At 51.1% G+C, this 19,564-nt stretch overlaps 3 protein-coding genes across 3 annotated transcripts; all 3 read right to left on the minus strand.

Moving 5' to 3' along the window:
- Window positions 1-533: 533 nt before the first annotated feature.
- On the minus strand, window positions 534-6,302 carry CALHM2 (calcium homeostasis modulator family member 2). The gene is made up of 3 exons (XM_042019245.1): window positions 5,315-6,302; window positions 2,578-3,547; window positions 534-2,494 (listed from the first exon to the last, which is right to left on the minus strand). Exons 2-3 carry the CDS (start codon window positions 3,118-3,120, stop codon window positions 2,078-2,080), a joined length of 960 nt encoding a protein of 319 aa, XP_041875179.1. The 5' UTR covers window positions 3,121-3,547; window positions 5,315-6,302; the 3' UTR covers window positions 534-2,077.
- A 1,440-nt stretch (window positions 6,303-7,742) lies between these two features.
- CALHM1 (calcium homeostasis modulator 1) lies at window positions 7,743-11,321 on the minus strand. Its single transcript, XM_042018491.1, has 2 exons — window positions 10,470-11,321; window positions 7,743-9,090 (listed from the first exon to the last, which is right to left on the minus strand). The coding sequence occupies exons 1-2, from the start codon at window positions 11,016-11,018 to the stop codon at window positions 8,623-8,625; spliced, it is 1,017 nt and encodes a 338-aa protein (XP_041874425.1). The 5' UTR covers window positions 11,019-11,321; the 3' UTR covers window positions 7,743-8,622.
- A 4,088-nt stretch (window positions 11,322-15,409) lies between these two features.
- Window positions 15,410-18,273, minus strand: CALHM3 (calcium homeostasis modulator 3). Its single transcript, XM_042018492.1, has 3 exons — window positions 17,987-18,273; window positions 16,831-17,086; window positions 15,410-15,891 (listed from the first exon to the last, which is right to left on the minus strand). Exons 1-3 carry the CDS (start codon window positions 18,271-18,273, stop codon window positions 15,481-15,483), a joined length of 954 nt encoding a protein of 317 aa, XP_041874426.1. The 3' UTR covers window positions 15,410-15,480.
- Between the last annotated feature and the right edge of the window lie 1,291 nt (window positions 18,274-19,564).

Genomic DNA, 19,564 nt, shown 5'->3' on the forward strand with positions numbered 1-19,564 from the left:
CGCACTCAAGGGCCAGTGAGAAGAAATGCAAATGAACTCCCTTTCATCTCGAGTTAATGCAATTTCATTTAACTTCCATCTGATTATTTCCGTGGATTAGTTGATGGTGAGGCTGGGAGCCAAGCCTTCCCACAAATGCTAAGCAAATCTGTAGAGAGGCTGAACAGGGATCCTGGGATGCCTCACCCACTAAGCGGTGTTCCAGCCTCTTTATGTGAGGGAATACCCTCCAGCTCTTTCTTGCAAGATACCATACTTGTAAAAAGCTTTCTAAATAATTTTCTCTCCTTTGCTGCAATTGTGTATCCTGATATACAAGATTTGTGCTACTCACTGCAAGAATAACTAAAAAGCCTTGTTACTAACTTGTAATATGTGGTAATACTTTAAAACATTCTAGAATGATCTGGATAGGAGAGGATGTGAATGTTTAATAGAAAGAAAAAATAAGTTCTCAGTCCTTGAGTTCAAAGAGAATGTTAAATTATGCCTTTTATGCCCCCCTGAAAAAAAAATCATAAGGCAATGAGAAATAACTCTCATTTAATAATTTATTTCAAATCTCCTTGTGTGCAAGCCCCTCTGAGTTCTGTGGGTTTGAGCTGTTTTTTGAACAACTTAAGGCTTTTTGATAAATGGCACAGTGTGGAAGGAAGTTGTACCTGTAACAAAACAGTTCAAGTAGAAAAAACAAACTTCTCTGTCGTGGCAGCTCTTTAAACAGTGTTGGGTACACAGGACTGACCCCTGGGAGAAAAGGACTGAGCAATGCCAGAGGAGCAGCCGTGAAGCCGTAGTCACACGGTGTCATGGTGAGGGTAGTAATTTTACACCTTTCTGGTTTTGCTTTCCCAGAGTATGGCCAAGTCCATAAAAGAGACCTTCTGCTCCAGGGGCCAATTAAGGCAGTGGAAAGAGTTTTAGAAAATTCAGTGGTAGATGGGTAGGGAGAGGGCTGCTCCCCCATCCTGTTCATGCTGTCCCTTGTTGCTCCAGGGCTGCAGTCCCAGTGCAGCAGATGGGTGAATGTAATGTGCTCTTTGGGCTGGCAGCTTTGTCATTCCCTTCCCCTCAGAGAAAGATGCTCCATTAATGCAACTGACTAACTATGGTTACATTGTACATACACTATATGTGTGTTTATATATACATATATGGAAAGCTAATTCTGGTTGAGGTCTTCCTGCAGCTTGCAACCCAAACAAAGGACTCTTATCCAATGGCTGGATGAGAAATTCAATGAGCTGCAGACAGTGGTGTGGCTCACTGTGGGTACTGATTCCTCTCAGTCTCCACCTCGCTACCTTGCCCCAAAACTGTTCTGCTGATGGTGCCTCCTCTGGGTTTATAAACTCATGGTGGTGACCATTTGGGTTCATTAGAGATTGCCAGGCACTTTAGTAAGAACAAAGGGAGTTTGCTGTCCTACCCAAATTTCGACTTGGTAATTACAGAGTGCCTTTCTGAATACCAGGAATATTGTGATTCCTCTTGCTTTAGTCTCTCAGTTTTTTGGTGTGTGGCTATGTTACTCACCCATTCCTTCCCAGATGCTATTGCATCCTCCTTGCCCCAGGAATTTACCCCCTGCTTCCATCTTTTCCCTGCACTGTAAAGTCTGTAAAGTGCTCTGGGACCTGCCTGTGTAACAGGCATCACACAAGTGTGTAAGATATTAATGTCAATAAAACAAGTAGGTGTATAGGGTGGCTGGGGCTAACCCTGCTGTGTGGGTGACAAGTGGGACTGCAGGAATCACAATGAGAAACATTGTGCCCATCTCTTGCTCCCCAAGGCTTCTGCTGGTACATCAGGCAGTGGGCTGCACTGGCAGCCTGGAGGTAAGGGCTGCATCTGCTCTTTGCTCCCCTGTGTCTCTGGGAACAGCAGTGAGATTGTTGTCTCTGAGGGAGGGGTTCCCCAGCTCGGGGTATTGCTTATTAGTCTCTGCCTTGAGGCTATTGATTCCTGTTTACCTGCTGAGAGAAGTAATCCTGCTGGGAGGAATGTTCCCAGTGCACCTATACTGGAAGGCCTGCCAGGCAGTCTGGGGAAGTGCTGCTGGTGCACATCTGTCTTAGGAAGCCAAAAACAGCAGTTCGTGGCCTTCTGGGGTTGGCCCGTTCCCTTCCACCCCTTTGGCCCATTTGTGGAGGCGGCTGTAGAGGGGGAAGCCCTTGTTCTCCCGGTAGATGTAGACGCCTGTGATGGCATTCCACTGGGGGCTCGGCTGGACACCCTCCACTGGGAACTCCTGCACCAGCTCCTTCTCCTCTTTGTCCAGTGCCACAAAGCCAAAGAACTGTTTCACGTTCTTGGCTGCCAGGATCCTGGAGTGGACCTCAGCCGTGCGTCGGAAGAGCTTGTCCTCGTTGGAGCGGTACTGGGCCCAGTAGGCCTCCTGCCGGTAGCTCAGCGGCGAGCAGCAGTGCTTCAGGCACTTGGTGAGGAAAACCAGGACTGCAACAATGCCGATGAGCAGCCAGCCAAAGAGCTGGGAGAGAAGAGAGAGGGTGCATTAGGACATGGCAAGGTGGTCTTACCCACTCCCTGTGGCCTTCTCCCTGGAGTGCCTACCTGGGACTCGTATCTCAGCCTCCGTGTCACCTCGTCCCTGAACTTGGTGAGGTTTGCTGGGACGTCTCTACAGGGGAACTTGGCCAGCACCTCAGCCCCATACTCAGATGGAAACTTGTCCAGGGAGGATGGCTTGACAAACTCGCTGAGGGCACAGATGTAAGCTTCCCCACGCAGCAGTGAGATGACCGACCAAGTGATGGGTGCAACGGATGCCCGGCCCATTATGGAGCCAAAGAGGAGGAAGGTGGCAGCAGCAGAGAAATTTTTGGTGCCACGCTTGTGGCACTCAGCCACCAGGTTCCAAGTGTGGTTGTTCCAGATGACACCAATGAGGAAGAGGGCCAGGGCCGGGACACCGATGGCCGCCAGCCCATAGATGTAGTTGCGGGCAGGGGAGCAGGGGCAATTGAAGGCAACAACTGAGAAGAGCTCCTCACTCCCCACTGTCCCCAGGGCCACCAAACCATTGAAGATCATCACATCTTTGCTCTTGAAGAACAAGGAGAGGAAGCGGAAGTTCTCAGCGATGAGGGCGGCCATCTCGTCCGTGTGCTGCAGTGGGGGGCCGTGCTGGCTCAGCCCCCAGCACTGAGGAACACTCCACTGGGGGGTGAAATGGCCTGGTGCTAGCTGGTGTGCAAGGAGCTGTTCCAGGAGCAAGACACCTTCACTGATGTCCCTTCCTCCCACCTGGTGTCCCAGTCTCTGGAGCTGGTTGCTGATACCAGGGTTATTTCAAAAGGGGCTGAAAAGGGACTTTGCCTAAGCAATATGTGAAACCTCAGCCATTTTAGTTTTCCACTAAGCCCTCCAAAAGCTTCACTACAGCAAAGATGACAGGTGGGACATCTCTTTCTGTCCCTCTCAATGGCATGTTTGTCCTCTTTCCTTCTCTTTGGTTTTAGTCACCTCCCGCAGAGGTAATTCTTGTCAGCGTCACTGGCAAACTCTTGATGATCTCCCAAACCTGCAATGAAGGAGGACACCATGTTACTGGGAAAACTGGACCAGAGCACTGGTACTAGGATGTCCCCAGCCCTGCCACTGACTCACACTAGCCCAGACACATGTGGCATGTGAGTGCTGGCATTGTGCTGCTTTGAAGGTGCTCTGTGTGGCTTTTGCCTCCCTCTTTAGACCTGGTGAGTTAATATTTATTAATAGACACAAGTATGTGAGGAAGGCAGCAAGGGGTGCTGTGAGACATCCCAGCAGAGTTGGGAGCACAGAAATGTGTCATGGGAGGGCCAGGCAGGAGCAGCCTTTGCTGAGAAGGGTGAAGGGATGCTTGGGCGCTGTTGCTACCAGCAAGAGAAGTTACTTTCTGGAAGAGCAGAGCTTACCTTGATGACCCCGGATACAAACACCAAATGCTGATAGAGCTGAGACAGCAATTACATGAGCTTTTGCTAGGATTAGGTGTGGCAGATGATCTCCCATCCCGCAGGTGGTTGACATAATTGTACTCCCTGTCCTGGCCTGCAGTCCCAGCTCAGCCTCTTAATTGCTGCCCTGAGACTGAGCCCCTCAACCTGCAACCTCAGTGCCAGAAATGCTCTTTGGTGCCCTTTGCCTGTGTTATTCCTCACTGACAGGGCTGCAGGCACTTGGGGACAAGGAGGGCAAAGCATGTGCCCTGATTTTTTTTAAGGGCAGAGAAATAACTGGGGAATATATCCACACTCTCTGCAGTGATGTCCATTCCCCCCTCCCGTCTGCAAGCTGGATTCAATTAATTTCTTAGCTGAGTTTCCATCAGCCCTGCATCCCCACAGGGTTTCTTCTCAGGACACCTCAAGCACCTTGCTAGCTCTGCGAACCCTCACCCATGTGACAAAACCCACTGGCCCCAGGGGAACTGCTGTCACCAGGGTTTGCTGGAGACAGGAAGGACCTGGGCACCCAACTAACTGTGTCTGGCAGCTTCCACAGTGCTGGAAGCACTGGCACACATCCGGGGCTACCTGGGAGCCCTGGCCCACAGGGCTGCCCCGAAGTCTTCCCTGGGCTGCCCCCAACTGCAGGGACAAGACTTCAGGGACATTCATGCAGGAGAGACTTTAATTATGGTCTTTTGCTCAAGGCTTGCTCATACACTGTGCTTTAAATCACTACTGTGCCTCATTTTATCTGCTACCTTAACAAATCCCCCTTTCTCCATGGGGCAGGGGAGGGGAACAGGGGCAGAAATTCGGCCTCTGTTCTTTGCTGTGTCTAACTCATGGCAATCCCTTTAAAGTCACACTGTGATATTGCTGAGTTCAAACGCAAACAGCCCTTAATGTCTTCCTGCAGCTTTCCAGTTTTCCATATGCAAAACTCCCTCCGCAAAGGAGACAGACCAGCCAAAAACTGCCAGCATGTGATGGGCAGCCAGGCCTCCATTTCCCTGTTTGGTGGAACTCCACATTTGCAGCCAGATGCTAAACCCACAAACTTGTTCTAGTTCAAGCATCTGTTGTTAGTTACCCACAAACAGCTCTGATAAACACGGCCTTGTGACCTTCCTGACAGAGGCTGGCAAACGGCAAAGCAAAAATCTGAGGAGCTGGCAAAGAGAAGTATTGGCCATTTGGATGAGGTTACCCTTCCTCTGCTTGGTAGTTATGGTCTGGGAGAGAGGGTTGGGTAGAAGGGGAGGAGAGAAAGTTGTTTGCAGCAGATAAGATTTTAGGACCCTCTGTTTCTTTCCCCAAAATACATATGAAAGCAAGAAAAAAATCAAGTAACTCACTTGAAAAAGTTGATGAAACCAGTTGTGGAGCCTTGTCAGCCCTTCCTGTGTTTTTCGCTCAGGCTCTGGTCGCAGGGGGGTTTCCAGCAGCACACAGGGCTGGCTGTGCTGGAGTCGGGATGCAGCCGAGGCTGGTCTGATGGAAGTGGAAGCTTTCGAAAACAGCCTTAATAGTTTGAAAGGCTTCCTTATTCAGTTTGAAACGTGCCCTCCGCTGTCGGCTTTTGGGAAGAGGGAGGAGGTTGTTCTCAGGCCGTGAGCTTGGGTGGGGCAAAAAGCAGGCGCTCGGCTTCTGCTGTGTGCACGGCTGAGGTTGTGCCTTTAAAAAGAAAAAAAAAACAAAGAGGAAATGAAAAGCTCAGAGAATGAGTCACTGGAAAAAGCACATCGTGCTTTCTGAGACTCAGGATGCAGATGTGCAATGGCTGGCCGGGATGGCCGGGAGTTTGCCTGGAGAACGGGAGCGATGAGGCACCTTGCAGGGGTGCAGAGGGGAGATGGTGGATCCCCCTAGCCGGAGTCATGCCGGTGGGAACCACCCTAAGCAGGCAGGAACAGCGCGGGAGAAACCCCATGTCCCATGGGAAGGGGCAGAAACTTCTGCTGCAGCGCATGGGAGCTGAGCTGGCTGAGCCAGCGGGAAGGCACCGCCTGCGTGGGTTTTCGGGGCATCACAAGCTCTGTGGGGTGCCAGGTTCCGCTTCCCCCTACCCGGGACCGAGCAGTGGGGCTGCTGCAGCAGGCTGGGGGCTGAGCAGGGCCGGGGGCCATGTGTGCAGGGCCGGGCACAGCCTGATTTTGGCGAGTGCTGTGCATTCCTGCCTGGCTCAACTTTTCCGCTCGCTGCTTCCTCTGCTTGAGCGATGCTTTCGAGGCAGCCGAGGCTGCTTCACTTTATCTTTGCTCCCTCCTCTCCACCATCTGTCCCTCAGCTCCAACTCCTGCCAAGCCTGTTGCAGAGGCCGGAGGCCCCCGTTCTCCTTCCCCAGCCTCCTTGCCGTCTTGTCTCCGGGGTTAAACTCAGCCCTCCCCAGAGGATGTCTTCAGCACAGGCAAATCTTCAGCAACACCCACGTTCCCCTCCGCCCCGAGCAAGTCTAGGCTCAGCCCAGCGCTGGCAGTTCAGCTGAAGGGATTTTTGGACCATTTTCCTTCATACCCTCAGATCTGGGATCCTCGGGCGGGTTTTTGCTGCTCCCTGTTGTTTGGGTGCGGTGCATCCCTCGGCATTCCCACACCCTCGGTGCTTGCCTGGGGCTGTCTCCCCGGCCAGCTTGGTGGGGACCCTGGGGCTTGCTCCACGCTCAGGGCGCTGCTGCAAACTGGGATCAGCACCGGGACCGCAGCCTGGCTGAAATCCCAGGGATTTCCTTGGGAAGGGTTCCCTTGAAAGGGCTCTCCTCCCAAAGGCAATGAGCAATGTTCCCAAATTCCAGCACGGAGAGGAGAACCTGCCTGCTCTGTGACGATTCTGCAACTGCTGAATTTTTTGCACGGGGCAAAAGCTCTAGTTCTAAAAATCTTAATCAAAAGTCCAAAAGCTTCTCGTTGCAAATGCATCTAGTTATTTTGATACCTTAATGGCTATGCCATGGAGCCTGCCATCCCTCCATGCTGCTCGCCATTGTGGGGACACTGAGCGTGCCTTTCTCAGTGAGCTGCAAATAATAAGAGTGGAAACCACCTTTATCTTTTAATCTCCTTTGCTTTGTAAATCAGGTTTTGTGCCTATTAATTTCTGGGCAGGTGCATTAATTAAAGTTTGGGTGTGAAGATTAATGACAAACCATGTCACGCTCCTTTCTCCTGGGAGTTGGCCAGATTCAGCCTGTCTTGACTAAGGGCTTGCTAAGCTGCTCTCACAGCAGCCAGGAGAATTTCCTCATCAGTTTGGTCCTTTGTTCTCTTCTCTCCAAAGCCTCTGTGGAGTTACACACTGATAATTAGGGTTTATGCAAATGACAGCCACCTCAGTTACTGGTCAGCCATAATAAGTTGTTTCAACAGGAACACCGCAGCAGAAATTTCAAGGGGATGAACATCTCGGAAGGGATGTGGCAGAGCTAAAACTCATCCCTCAAAAGGGGTTTGCCTTCTGCATATTTGTAATAAAATCAGGGTCATTTGGAAACACTCTTCCGGGCTGCAATTTCCATGGTCACCTCGAGGGCCTGCATCCTGTCATCCCCAGTTTCTATGGAAGTGGGCAGCCACCTTGTATTGGGTAGCATTGGCAGTGACTTCCCAGCTTCTCCTCTGAGGGCCAGGGCTGGCTGCTGCTGGCAGCCACGCACTGGCAAAACACTTCAACTCACACAGCCTCAGCACCCCGGGCTTGGCCTGGGGGCTCTCCCAGCCCTTTTCATCATATCCAAGTAAAGAAACACCAACAGCTTTTGTAAATAGCTTTTATAAATCCTGGTGTCTGAGCACAGAGCTTGAATGGTAAGCCTGAATTATTTATTTGGCTCCTTAAACAAACACCCAGGTGGGTTTTTAAAAACAGTCTTTGTGTCAGGGAGAGATACAGGAAAAATTGTAAGAACAAATCGTCCTGAGGCAGATTTGTTGCCCTGGCCCCCTCTCTGCTCCCTGCTGCTAAGCCGTATCTGCTCTCCTTGTCCAGACAATTTCCTCAAGGAGCATCTCTGTGGAATCCTCATTTAATAGTCCCTGTAACACCAACCACACTGTTTCTGTCACAGGTAGTGTGGTATGGGATGTCTCTTCACTAGCTCATTACTTCAGTCAAATTTATTTTAAAGCTTTTCTTGGCTTGGGAGCTGTGTGTCTGTGGGGATGTAGTGTGTGGAGGGGTAATGTGATCTTTTAGGGTTTCACAACTTGGCAGGAGAAAGGGGCACCCCCAGCTTGTTTCCCCACCAGGGGGTTTTTAATACTGCCTAAACCCACATGCACTGCTCAGTGCTGAGCACGTCACAGAAGAGAGGAAGTGGTAGTGTCTGTCTTGGCAACTGCCACAACACAAACCTGGTGCTTGGTGGTGTGGGACACACGGCACATCTGGCTGCCACATCGCACCCTTCAGCATCCCCAGGGCTCGGCCATCATGGCCTTGCGTAATTGTCCCTCCTGGCACAAAACTCGTTACCTGTATTACCAATGCTGTAGGACAGGATGTGAGAGCAGATGGGATCACACCAGCTCCACTGAGCCTGTTGGGTGCCTGTTCCCCTGCAGCCGCTGTGGCACCGGCCCTTGCCTGTGCCCTGGCTCCTTCTGCCCTCTCTGCAGCCCATCTCACAGAAACACGATTTTGCTTCTGCACAGCCCTGCTGTGCAGCCCCTCACACCCAGCTGTAGTAGGCAGCTGTCTCTCTTCGGGGCACGGAGGGGTGTGTGGAGGGTTGCCCTTCTCCTGCCCAGCCATTTCCAGTGGGGAGGGCAGGTGGGTGGAGGTCCAGTGGGGGCTTGCATCTGTGCCAGCTCTTCAGGGCCATGTTCATGGTGCCCTGGTCAGTGATCCCCAAGAGCTTCTCAGCAGCTTCCCCTGCATCCGCAGCGGCTTTCACGGGCAGGTGGCAGCGAGCAGCCACCAGGTCTGTGCTCATGCCCTCAAAGAACTGCTGGATGCAGACCTTGGCAAAGCTCCTGGCGTGCTCTGCACATGTCTCGTCGAACAGCTTGCGTTCAATGTCGATGTAGTGGGACCAGTATCTGCTCTTCAGGAAGGCAGCCTGGCTGAAGCAAGGCCGAAGGAATCTGACCAAGAAAGCCAGCGTGGTCATTAGCAGCACAAAGCACCAGCCCAGAGCCTGCAGGGATGAAGGGGAACCAGAGCTATCATGGAGCACATGCCCAGCAGAACCAGCCAGCAGAACCCCCCTGGTTTGCAGACAAGCCTGGCTCCACTTGCACTGTTTGACATTTGGCTGTGTTTACACTGCAAAGTTGCATGAGGAGGCCCTATGAACCACGTCAGTGCATTTGGACTGGAATTTTGTTCAGTGCATTGACACAGGCAGCACCTCTCTCTTCTTGCCTTGTAGAGCATCAGCACTGACCATAAATAACACCAGGGCTGAATCCTGTGCCCAGCCCTTGGTTCTGCCTCCGATACGATGGTGCCCCACCTGGGTCTAGGATAGCCTATGTCCTCTGACTTGCAGTATTGTTCCAGATACTCCCTGGTTTATGCAGCTGTCTAATTCTTTTTCTGAGCTGTTGAACTTAGTAACATCTACTGTGAATGAGCAGCAGTGAAAGCTCCCCTGTTAATGGGGTCTGACAGGAAGGGTGAGACAAAGGCAGAGCCAGAGCCAGTCTGTCTTGTTCACCATCAGTCTCAGCTCAGGCTGCCTCCAGACTGTACTGGCAGAGCTCATGAGGTTCAACCCCCCTGGAAATGCAGCCCCCTAAAAGAGCACCTGGGGGGAGAGGTTCTATGTGGGACCTTGTTTTTCAGCTCCTAATGCTTTCCAGTTGGGGTCTACCTAGGAAAATCTGCTTTGTGTCTTTGGAGAAGCCCCTGTGGCTCCATTTCTCTTAAAGGAGATAATAATTAATGTCTGCCCTAAGGAGGTCAGGCAGAAGAGCTGCTTATAAACAGGAGTACATGAGTGACAGGTGTTTCAGACCATCTTGTCTCCAGCATGGCCAGGAGCAGAGGGCTTGAGACCAATTAAGCACAGGACAAGTGGTTAGTGGCACATCTTCATTTGTGGTTCCCTGGGATGGTTAATGAACACACACTGGCTGTTCCCATGCAGCAGCAGAGACAAGTGGCATTGATGGTTATCAGTCTGTTGCTTGCACACGTTATAATAAGAAGCAAGAGCAACTGATGGGTTATTGGGGAGGGTGACAGCCCACCAGCCACTGAGTAAGATCCATCTCAGCCCCTTCTGAACTTGCTCTGAATAAAAACACACAGTTTGGCTGTCACTGCTCTGCAGCCCTGGGCTGCCTAGGCAGGAGAGGGGGTCAATTATCAGGATGACCTACAGCTACAGCCTCTGCACCACACTGGAGGCATAACTCCACAGAGCTGAGTCTGAACACACCTTGTATCCCTGTGAAGTCACCAGTGTCTCCTGCTTGATTTCAACAAGGAGGTTCTGTTGAGGGAAGAGCTAAGGCTGGCAGTGCCTAACCCCAAGCCACCGGGGGCAGCACAGCCATGGTGCCTCTTTACCTGTGAGATGCAGCGCAGGTACCTGACAGCCACTTCATTGGCAATGAGCTGCTGCCCGTCGTAGATCTCCTTGCAGGGGATTCGGGCAAGGACCCGCTGTATCTCCCCCTGGGAGAGATGGGGGTGGCTGGCATTGCCCAGGGTCTCCACGGGCACCGAGGTGCAGAAGGCACAGGTGATGCACTTGCCATCCAGCAGTGTCACCGACACCCAGACTGCGGGGGCGATCATGGCCCGCTGTGCCATGGAGCAGAACATGTAGCGCAGGACAGCTGGGTCCTTCCCCCGCTGGCCCTGCGGCCGCCTCCACTCCTCTGCCAGCATGGAGATGTTGTTGTTCAGCACAAAGCCCAGCAGGAACAAGATGAAGGGAGGCACCAGGAGGATGCCCAGCCCATAGGCCAGGTTGTAGTGTGGCAGGCAGGGGCAGTTGAAATCAAAGGCTGAGTACATCTGGGTGCTGGCAAGGGCCATGATCCCACAGATGCCGTTCATGAAGGACTCCTGGTTGGACTGGAAGAACTGGAAGATCATCCGAAACTTGTCCATCTTCGCTTGATTCCTTCTCCCACCAGGGTTCAAGCTGTGGCCTCAGTTTATTTCATTCTTTCAGATTTCCTCTTCAAGCATGGCATCACCAAGTTTCTGTGCAGTTCACTGTTTCATTCATGCACTCTTACAGCCCCAGTATTTAAAGTAGAAAATTAAAATATTTTTTCTGCTTATTTTGCTGCTTACAAAAGTTTAGAGTTTGCTTCCTCCTGCTCTTCTTTGGATCTGGGACCTGGGTTGTTTCTGGTTTGCAAAACCTGATTTCATTATTCTCCACATCCCCATTTCTGCAGTCTCCCAGCCACCTGTCCCCTTTGCTGGAGGATGCAGGTGTTACCATGGTTGTGTCCTCACCAGAGCACTCTGTGCCCTGGGCAGAGTTGGCTGATTGGCCTCTGGGAACCTGTTTGCAAATGCAGGAGATGGGTGCTCCTCCCAGGACTGAATGAGACACCCCACCTCTGCAGTGCTAGCACACATGGAAAAACTGGATTCCAGAGCGTCCCCCTTCCCTCCATGTGTCAGCCTTGCCTCAGCAGCATCTAAGGCAAGCACCTTTCAGGTCTGCCAGCCCCTACTTCTGTACCTGCTTCACTGCGAAATACCTCCTTTTTATTCTGCAGAGGGAAAGGAACAGGAAAGGAAAAGCGGAGGAAGGAGAGGTAACAGTTAGGCCAGGCTTGACTTCTACAGCATAAATGTAAAATAAGTGGATGGTGTTGTTGGTGTTCTCCTGCATCTCTGTTCCCAGTTCACAAAGCAGCCTAGCTGCCCTCGGCTGCTCCCTCAAGCTGGCCAAAAGATGGGGGATTACTGGGACTACAGGTGGCTGTAAAACAGATGGTGACAAGTGCTCAGTCCCTCCAGACCGGGTACCACCTGAGCTGTTGTCATGAGAATCAAGATACATCTGACTGGACACCAGTGTGACTGCACTGGTGGCTGTAGGACATGTCACCAAGGGAAGCTTACATGTACATAGCTTACATGGAAGACACAGGAGAGCTACTTTCCCCCAAGGTTTTGCAGTGTGCCAGTACAGAGGTAGGAAGCCAGAGCAGGCATTTTGACCATTAGTCAGCGCTGCAGGTTCTGAGTCTGCCCCGCACCAGCCCTGGGGCGCAGTTGGTAATGCTGAGCTCACCCTGAGATGCCACCGCAGAGGTGAGCACAGATCGTGTGGGTAATACCTGAGCAGTCTTAGTTCTGCCTGCTGTGAAGAGGTTAATTGCATCATCTCATCAAATGGAGAGAGATTTTGCTTCATGAATATGAATGAGGCTTATTGCACTGCTAGCTGAGAGCTCAGACTGGCTTCTCTATTCACCTGGCGAGTGGCTTTTTGAAGGGCAGTTCACATCAAAGCCTGCAAGAATCAACCCTGTAAAAAGCAGTGAGCTTTTTGATCTCCAGGAAAACTCTGCCTTTTACTAAACATGAATGAAGGGCCTGAGCCTGCTTGGTGTACAACACTACAGTTCTCACTGAAGCCAACAATAGGTCAGTGAGAATCCAAAAAGAGCTCATAGAAGACAATGCCTGGGTCTTTCTTTCCATATTGCTGTGTTAGGGAGGACTTTGTATTCATGAGTTTCCCAACAGAAAATTCACTCTAACTGACTTGCAAGGGAAGGCAGAGCTGATGCTTCCTCCTGCAACCCCAGCCTACCTGTGCTCTGGAAACCGTGTCCTGGAAGAAATGGGGAATGCCCAAGTCCCTCCCAGGACCCAGTCCTGCACCTGCACACCGAGACTGACTCTGAGGTGTGGAGTCGTGGAGGGCTTTGCATGTCCCAGTCAGTGCAGGATATAGAAAGGAGGGATGTGACAACAGCAGCAGTTCCTATCAGGAGAGTTTGGGAAGTGACTGGGGAAATTGTCTTTGTAGTCAGCCCTGCTGTTTCACAGGCTCTTGGCAGGTGAGGATCCCTGGGGATGTTGGACATATCTGCAGGTCTGGCATCACAACAGCCCTGAGAGACAGAGAGCTGTTAAAGTTTGTGAATGACCCTCTCTGCCCCACCTTCCACAGGAGGGTACACACTCCTAATAGAGCTGGTGGGAAAAGACTTCTGGAGATTTTTTGGTCCACCCACCACTCCCTGCACAAAGCACATTCAGGGTCACATCTAGTTGGGATGTGAGTATTTCCATAGATGGTGGTGCCATAGACTTTCTGGGCAAGCTTTTCCATCACCCTCAAAATCAATGTTTTCTTCTGTTTAAATGGAAGTTCTTTCATTTTGGGTTTATTGCCTCTTGTCCTGTCATGGGGTGCCAGGTACCACTTTCCACAAAGGAGAAGAGTTCTTTGGCTTCAGAAGGAAATGCAGCAGGGGACTCAGGGAGGCTGGGAGGAATGAACACCCATGGCCCCGGCCAACTGGAGCTACTCCATGACCAGACCAGACCCTCCCAGCAAAGTGTGAACCTTTGTAGACCTGCAAAATCTATGGCAGCACCCTTAAACTCTCCTGTTTTCTCCCTCTTGGTACACATAACAAATCTGTTCCTCTTCCCCTTTTTTGCATTTCGTATTTTGTGGCCACACTGGAATGGCTTAAAACCTGAGAGCATGGAAAGCAGCATGCAAAGGGAGCTGCAGACCTCTGCTCTGAGTGTGTTAGGAAAATACCCAATTTGTCTAGTGTGGAATGGTGAGTCCAAACTGAGCCACAGCCTCAGATTTGTGATGTGTGTCTGATAAAAGTAATCCAGAGACACAATTCACAGTGCAATGCTAATTTCAAGTAAGAGCTCAGAAGAGCTCCTGGGGAGAAAACCACAGTGTTTTTCCCATCATGGGCCACAGCTGGCTCTGTGCACTCTCCTAGCACATCCAAGGGAGCGCAGGGATTCACCCAGACCTGATTTTGCTATGCAAATAAGAAAAGCTCTGCAGCCCATCCCTCTGTACCCTGCAGTTCCTGACTGGGCCTCCTGAGTGGGCAAAGGGGTGCAGCTGCCCATGGGTGGGCTATGGAGCTATTTGGCCTCCCAATGTTTTGCCCAGTACCTGCTCATTCTCTGGCTTGTGCATACAAACATCCTGGGGAGGAGGTGACCCACCTGCCAGCAGCTTGACAAAGTCAATTTGGGGAATTTATATGCATTTTCATTTTGATCCCTCATTTTGGATTTAGTCCCAATGTGGTGGCAGGTTTCTCTGCCCCTATCCCACCCTCTTCTTTCCTCTTGGGAGCCCTGCTTGCCCCACCTATCCATGCACGCCCAAGGAGACATTTCTTCTTCACCCCACCTCCTCCCAGCCCTCCATATTGCACCTTTCCCCCCAAAGGACAAAGTGGCCATCAGTGTGAGGTTCAGCCTGGAGGAATAGATGTGTCTGTGCTGGGTTAGTTTGCAGTAAAGACTTTAATGCATCCAAGCAGCAACGCTGGATAGAAGAACCAGTGAAACTGGCACCAAGTACAACGGGGACTGGAAAAAGCAGGTGAGAAAGCAATTATCATTAAAGGCTCAGAGATAAGGTTACATTCAAACAGGTTTGAAACTCTGGATGGAAATGTCCAAATAGGTGTTGCAAGGGTGATCCTCTGGATAGGTCAGTTTGTATTCAAATCTAGCAGGGAAGTGCTTAGAATATCTGTTCAGACTTCTCAGGCAGAGTCAGTGTGCCCTTTGCATGGCTCAGCACCAGTGCTTACAGCAGCTACCTAAACTCCAACACAGCCCCGTGGCTGTGTTAAACAAAGCCTCCATCTCCTTTTCCATTTGCAAATCCAGCCCAACCCAATTGCTATTCAGAGGCGCCTTCAATTAAAGTTTTGCTGCTCCATGAATTTCAGTGTGTTGCCATATTTCATTTTTTAAATGCATGGAAGTATTGACAGGTTGTTAGAGGGAGACAGAACAGCTTGGCAGCTGGGCTAGGGGCAGCCAGAGCTCTCAGCAGATGGGAAGATGTAGGAGGTGGTTTTGCCTTTTTGAGTAAATATGTTGGTGTGGTACTAAGAGAGTTGCCAATTAAATCATTTCTGTGTCAGCTCTGATAACCCTTTGAACCAGGTTTCACTGGAATGGGCAGGAGCTCCTCACACATCTGTGTGAATGGTTTGTGTACGCAGCCAGATGTTGCTGCCATGGTTAAATCCTTCCTCAAGCCAGAACATTTTTATCACAGCTGTAAGAAGCTGCAAACTCTTTGATATGACAAAAGTGCCCCACAGAGCCCTTGGCTGAGAAATATCATTAACCATGACTGCATCTGGGACCTTTGGACCCTCAGAACTAGCTGACTTTGGAGGTTTTGCCAGGCATGCCCTGGAGTGGGGCCTTTGGGGTTGCAGTTTTGGAGGAAGGTGTGAGCACCACTGTCATCTGCCTGCTGGTCCTTGCTTTGTGCAGAGGTTTGGAAATGCTCTGTGTCTGCAGGAGAAAGCTCCCTTTACACATTGGTGTGCTGGGGGACTTTGGAGTGAGTGCTGGGGCTGTCTGGTCAGGGCAGAGGGGATCTCTCTTGCCCCAGGGGATGCCTCTGGGTTGCCTGGCTGACATCCAGGGGAGGTTTCTCATAGTACCACCTTTTCAAAAGTTTGTTCACCTGGTCTTGATCTGTGATGCCCCGGAGAAGATCTTCCTCTCCTTCAGCTCCCTCTCCCTTCCCAGGCAAGCTGCAGCTGTGCAGTTTGATCTCTTGCCTCATGCTTTCAAAGAAGTGGAGGATGCATTTGTGAGCAAAGAGCCGGCTGTGCTCACAGCAGGTTTCCTCAAAAATCTTTTGCTCTATGTCAATGTAGTTGCTCCAGTGACGTGCCTGCAGGAGGGTGGCCTGGTTGAAGCAAGGTCTGAGCCAGCGGGCAAGGAAAGCTGCTATGATAAGGATCAACAAAATGCTCCAGCCAAGTGCCTGTGTGATAAGAAAGAAGCAGTGAAACAGGAGCAAGACAGACACAAGGACAGCATGAGCTGTTTGCCTGTATCAGTGAGACAGGGAGTGTGGCTGGATGGGAAATGTGGCGTATCTGGACTCCTGTCTTCGATCTGTCCCTGTAGTCCAGCACCCCACACTGCACTCAGAGGGTTGGTGTAATCGCCTTCCAGAGAATATAGGATATTTATCTGTGCACGAATCATTCAGTAAGGATAACTGATTGCAAAGTTAGCCTGGAGCAGACAGGCATTTGCTTTGAGCATAGGAGTGCCCCAGGGAAGGGGGACTTCAGTGCTCTCCTTTGGGGTTTCCTTATCTCCAGTGATCTTCTCCTGACACCTACATTAACTCCAGGGCCCAGGAGTCCTCACGGCAGTGTGAAGACAGCCCAGCCTATGGGCAGCTCCCTTTGATAAGAAGGAAGGGCTTGTTTTCAATGACCTTCCACCGGTCCCCATGCCTGACCTGGCATTCCTATACCAAGAGCGGAGGCCAGTCAGGGCTCCACTCCCCATTCTGCCATGTTCTATTGCTCCTGAGCAAGCTGTTTTCATCTGTCTAAGCTTGCACTGTCCTTAAAACAGTGGGTCCTGTCTGCAGGGTTAGCAGTTAGAAAGATCTTTTGACATTGAATAGGGCTGTAGGAGACATCTGTATTCTATACCATATCTTTTATCATCTGGGTTTAGAAGCTGCTGGTTCTGTTATTAAACCATTCATCATTTCTTTCCTTTTCCCTACCTGACTCAAGATTATCACTTAGGATAGCAACATCTGGAGGCAAAAAGAAGCACAGAGCAGCCTTGCTCCCAGCCTGACTGCAATGAAGTGATGACAAATCAAGGAAGAGCAGGAGCAGATGCCACATGCCTGGTCACCTCACTGACATGAGTGGCTCTGCCAGCAGTGACCCACCTGGGAGCAGCAGCGCAGGTACCTGGACACTGCCTTGTGGGACGTGTTATTCCTCATGAGCTCATCGCCCTTGCAAGGCACCTTGGCCAGCAGCTGCTGCACCTGCACCGTGCTCACATTGGCAAAGCCCACAAACTTCTCGGGATCCATGGAGCCACTGAAAGCACAGATCAGGCACTTGCCATCCAGGAGGGTGACTATGATCCAGACGACAGGGGCAACCATGGCTCGCTGCATGATGGAGGAACACATGTACCTGGAGCAGGAGAGAGAGAGGCGAGTGGGTAAATGCTGGGAGCTTTCTCCTCATCCAGAGCCCTGAGGGATGCGGTCTGTCCTCTGCCAAGCAGTGTTTCCAGACCCAGGGAACCGACTCCCAGGGCTGTCCTCAGAATTGCTTCAGCTAATGCTTCTGCTCTGGGATGTCTTCGTTGGTTCTGCCTGTCAATGAAACCTGCACCAGCACATGGCAGTGCTCTGTGTGCTGTCTGCACTCAGTCAGTGCACAGTCCCCTCATTATGCGCTTGCCTTGACTGTACCCTTATGCCTCCCATGCACAGATCTTTTTCAGCTCTCCCTTGTCTTCCACATTCACACTTCCTTTTCTCATCAGTTTCGACCTGGAAAATCCCTTTTTTTCTGCAGCCTTTCTTGCCCCTCTCTGAGCCAACTGTGCACTGCATAAAACTTTGTATGTAACAGATGGAATGTGATTCTCCTCTCCCACCACTATAAATTAGTAAAAACTCAGGTGAAGGGAGGGAGACTACGAGGCTTTCAGTAAAGAATGATCGTGATGAAAATGCCACAGCTTTTGCATATTTAAAAGGAAATGTCTCATCTTTTTGCACATGGAAACCCCCAGAGACACCCTGTGAGGGCACGACAAGGCAGCAGCAATGCAGTTTCCCAGGGTGGTGGTGTAAGCCTAAGTGTTGGGCCACTCCTGCTCTCCTTTGCTGGGATGGAATGAGACTGCCTTCATTTCTGCTGGATGTAAATGCATTTCCCATACCTGTGCCCCTCCAGGGTTGTGGGGAAAGGCCTCAGGAGATGAGCTTACAAGAAAATGAATCTACCAGGAGGATCAAAGCTATGGAGAGACAGCTAAACAGGAGGTGAGAAGAGGGATGCCATTGCCACTGCAAACCCCACCTGATGACAGCTAGGTCCTTCTTCCTGTGCCCCTGTGGTCGCCTCCACTCCTCCAGCATCACCAGGGACTGTCTGTTGAGGATGAGACCGCACAGGAAGAGGATGATGGGGGGTACAAACATGATCCCCAAGCCATAAGCCATGTTGTACTGGGGTAGGCAGGGGCAGCTGAAGTCAAAGCTGGTGTACATCTTTACACTTCCCAGGGCCAACAGCCCACAGATCCCATTCATTACAGACTCCGAGTTGGATTGGAAGTACGGGAAGATCATCCGGAAACGGTCCATTGTGTTCTTTTGGCCAGGGGTGCTCCTCCTGGGAAATCACTGGGCTGCCCAGAGTGGCCTGTCTCCCTTTGTTCCTCCTTCTGCTGCCACAGGCCAGCGGATGCAGCTCAGCCTCCAGTCAGCAGGAGGATGAGGATGGAAGAGAGCTGCTGTGGCAGGGGGCACAGCCTCTGCTGGGGCTTCCCCACTGGCACAAGGCTCTCACAGATGTGCCTCTCACTCAGTGCTTGTCTTCCAGGGCAGTTGGTAGCTTTTCTAGGTGAGCTGATGGATACAGCATCCAGCAGCTTTTTTTTCCACCTTGTTTTTCATTTTCAGGGCTGTCCCACATGCCAACCAGTCACAGCCTCCAGCAGTGCTGGGTCCCTCCCTCCAGGAGATGGTAACTCTCTGTGGAGAGCCATTGGTTGATGCCTGCGAGCTGCTCTCTCTGCTGATTGAAGCCCGTTGAGTGATTCACTGCCCGGGAGAAACCAGGTAAGTCAAATAAGCTCCTCTGTGTTTCTGCTGCTGCCCCACTTCTCTTTGCATGTCCCCAGCCCTGTGTGGGGCACAGGGGAAGGCAGGGAGCGCACACCTGGCTCCAAGTGCACTGCACGGCTGCAAGCTCAGATTTCCCTATGAAAATGGACTGAAAGGACCAACCCTCTAGTCAAGAGGATGTGAGAATCGATAGCTTTCAAAGCCTGGAATGGCACCTGGGGGCAAAGGCTGCTCTTGGCTATGCTTCCTTTATATACTATGATGATATTTGTGCCATACTACATCCATCCAAGGCTCTTGCACTGGGGCACTTCTTGCTCCCCATCAGAGGGCACGATGCAAACAGACCAGCTGGTTCTTTTGTCCCATGGGACTGGGTTATCATCTTCATAATCGTTTTGTCTCAGAAGTTCATTTTACAGATAAATACAACTCATTGCCACACAAGGAAGTTCTGGGTTTTTTTCCTGATATATTCAACGTAATTTTCCTCTCCCCAGCTTTCCTCTCAAAACACTTTAAGATTTCTTCTCAGCTCAGGTTTCCAAATGCACTCAGGAAAGGGGGAGACAAAAACGGTGTTACTTTTAATTATTTTGTTGAAAAAGAGAGGAATTATCTCCACTGAAATACACTTGCTGTCAGCACTGGGGTTTCTGCCCACGTTGGCTCCCACTGCAGGACTGGTTGCCTTGATGGGATCGTGTTGAAAGGGATCAGCAGGGAGGAGGTACTTGTTGATCACAGGCACATACAGATGAATCACAGATGAATGTCATCTCCTCCAATCTGAACAGCAACTCGCACA

The sequence above is a fragment of the Corvus kubaryi genome, unplaced genomic scaffold (genome assembly GCF_017639235.1).
Source record: "Corvus kubaryi isolate FWS band 111438036 unplaced genomic scaffold, C.kubaryi_AGA036_p1.0 138, whole genome shotgun sequence".
NCBI lineage: Eukaryota > Metazoa > Chordata > Aves > Passeriformes > Corvidae > Corvus > Corvus kubaryi.

What these genes read in the sequence shown, in the direction of transcription:
- CALHM2 (XM_042019245.1), bottom strand. Translation starts at nt 3,120, where the DNA reads ATGGCCGCCCTCATCGCTGAGAACTTCCGCTTCCTCTCCTTGTTCTTC. An exon ending in GGCTGAGATACGAGTCCCAG is followed by an intron (nt 2,495 to 2,577) that starts GTAGGCACTCCA and finishes CTTCTCTCCCAG; the next exon opens with CTCTTTGGCTGGCTGCTCAT.
- CALHM1 (XM_042018491.1), bottom strand. Translation starts at nt 11,018, where the DNA reads ATGGACAAGTTTCGGATGATCTTCCAGTTCTTCCAGTCCAACCAGGAG. An exon ending in ACCTGCGCTGCATCTCACAG is followed by an intron (nt 9,091 to 10,469) that starts GTAAAGAGGCAC and finishes TCATCCCTGCAG; the next exon opens with GCTCTGGGCTGGTGCTTTGT.
- CALHM3 (XM_042018492.1), bottom strand. Translation starts at nt 18,273, where the DNA reads ATGGACCGTTTCCGGATGATCTTCCCGTACTTCCAATCCAACTCGGAG. An exon ending in AAGGACCTAGCTGTCATCAG is followed by an intron (nt 17,087 to 17,986) that starts GTGGGGTTTGCA and finishes CTCCTGCTCCAG; the next exon opens with GTACATGTGTTCCTCCATCA. An exon ending in ACCTGCGCTGCTGCTCCCAG is followed by an intron (nt 15,892 to 16,830) that starts GTGGGTCACTGC and finishes CTTATCACACAG; the next exon opens with GCACTTGGCTGGAGCATTTT.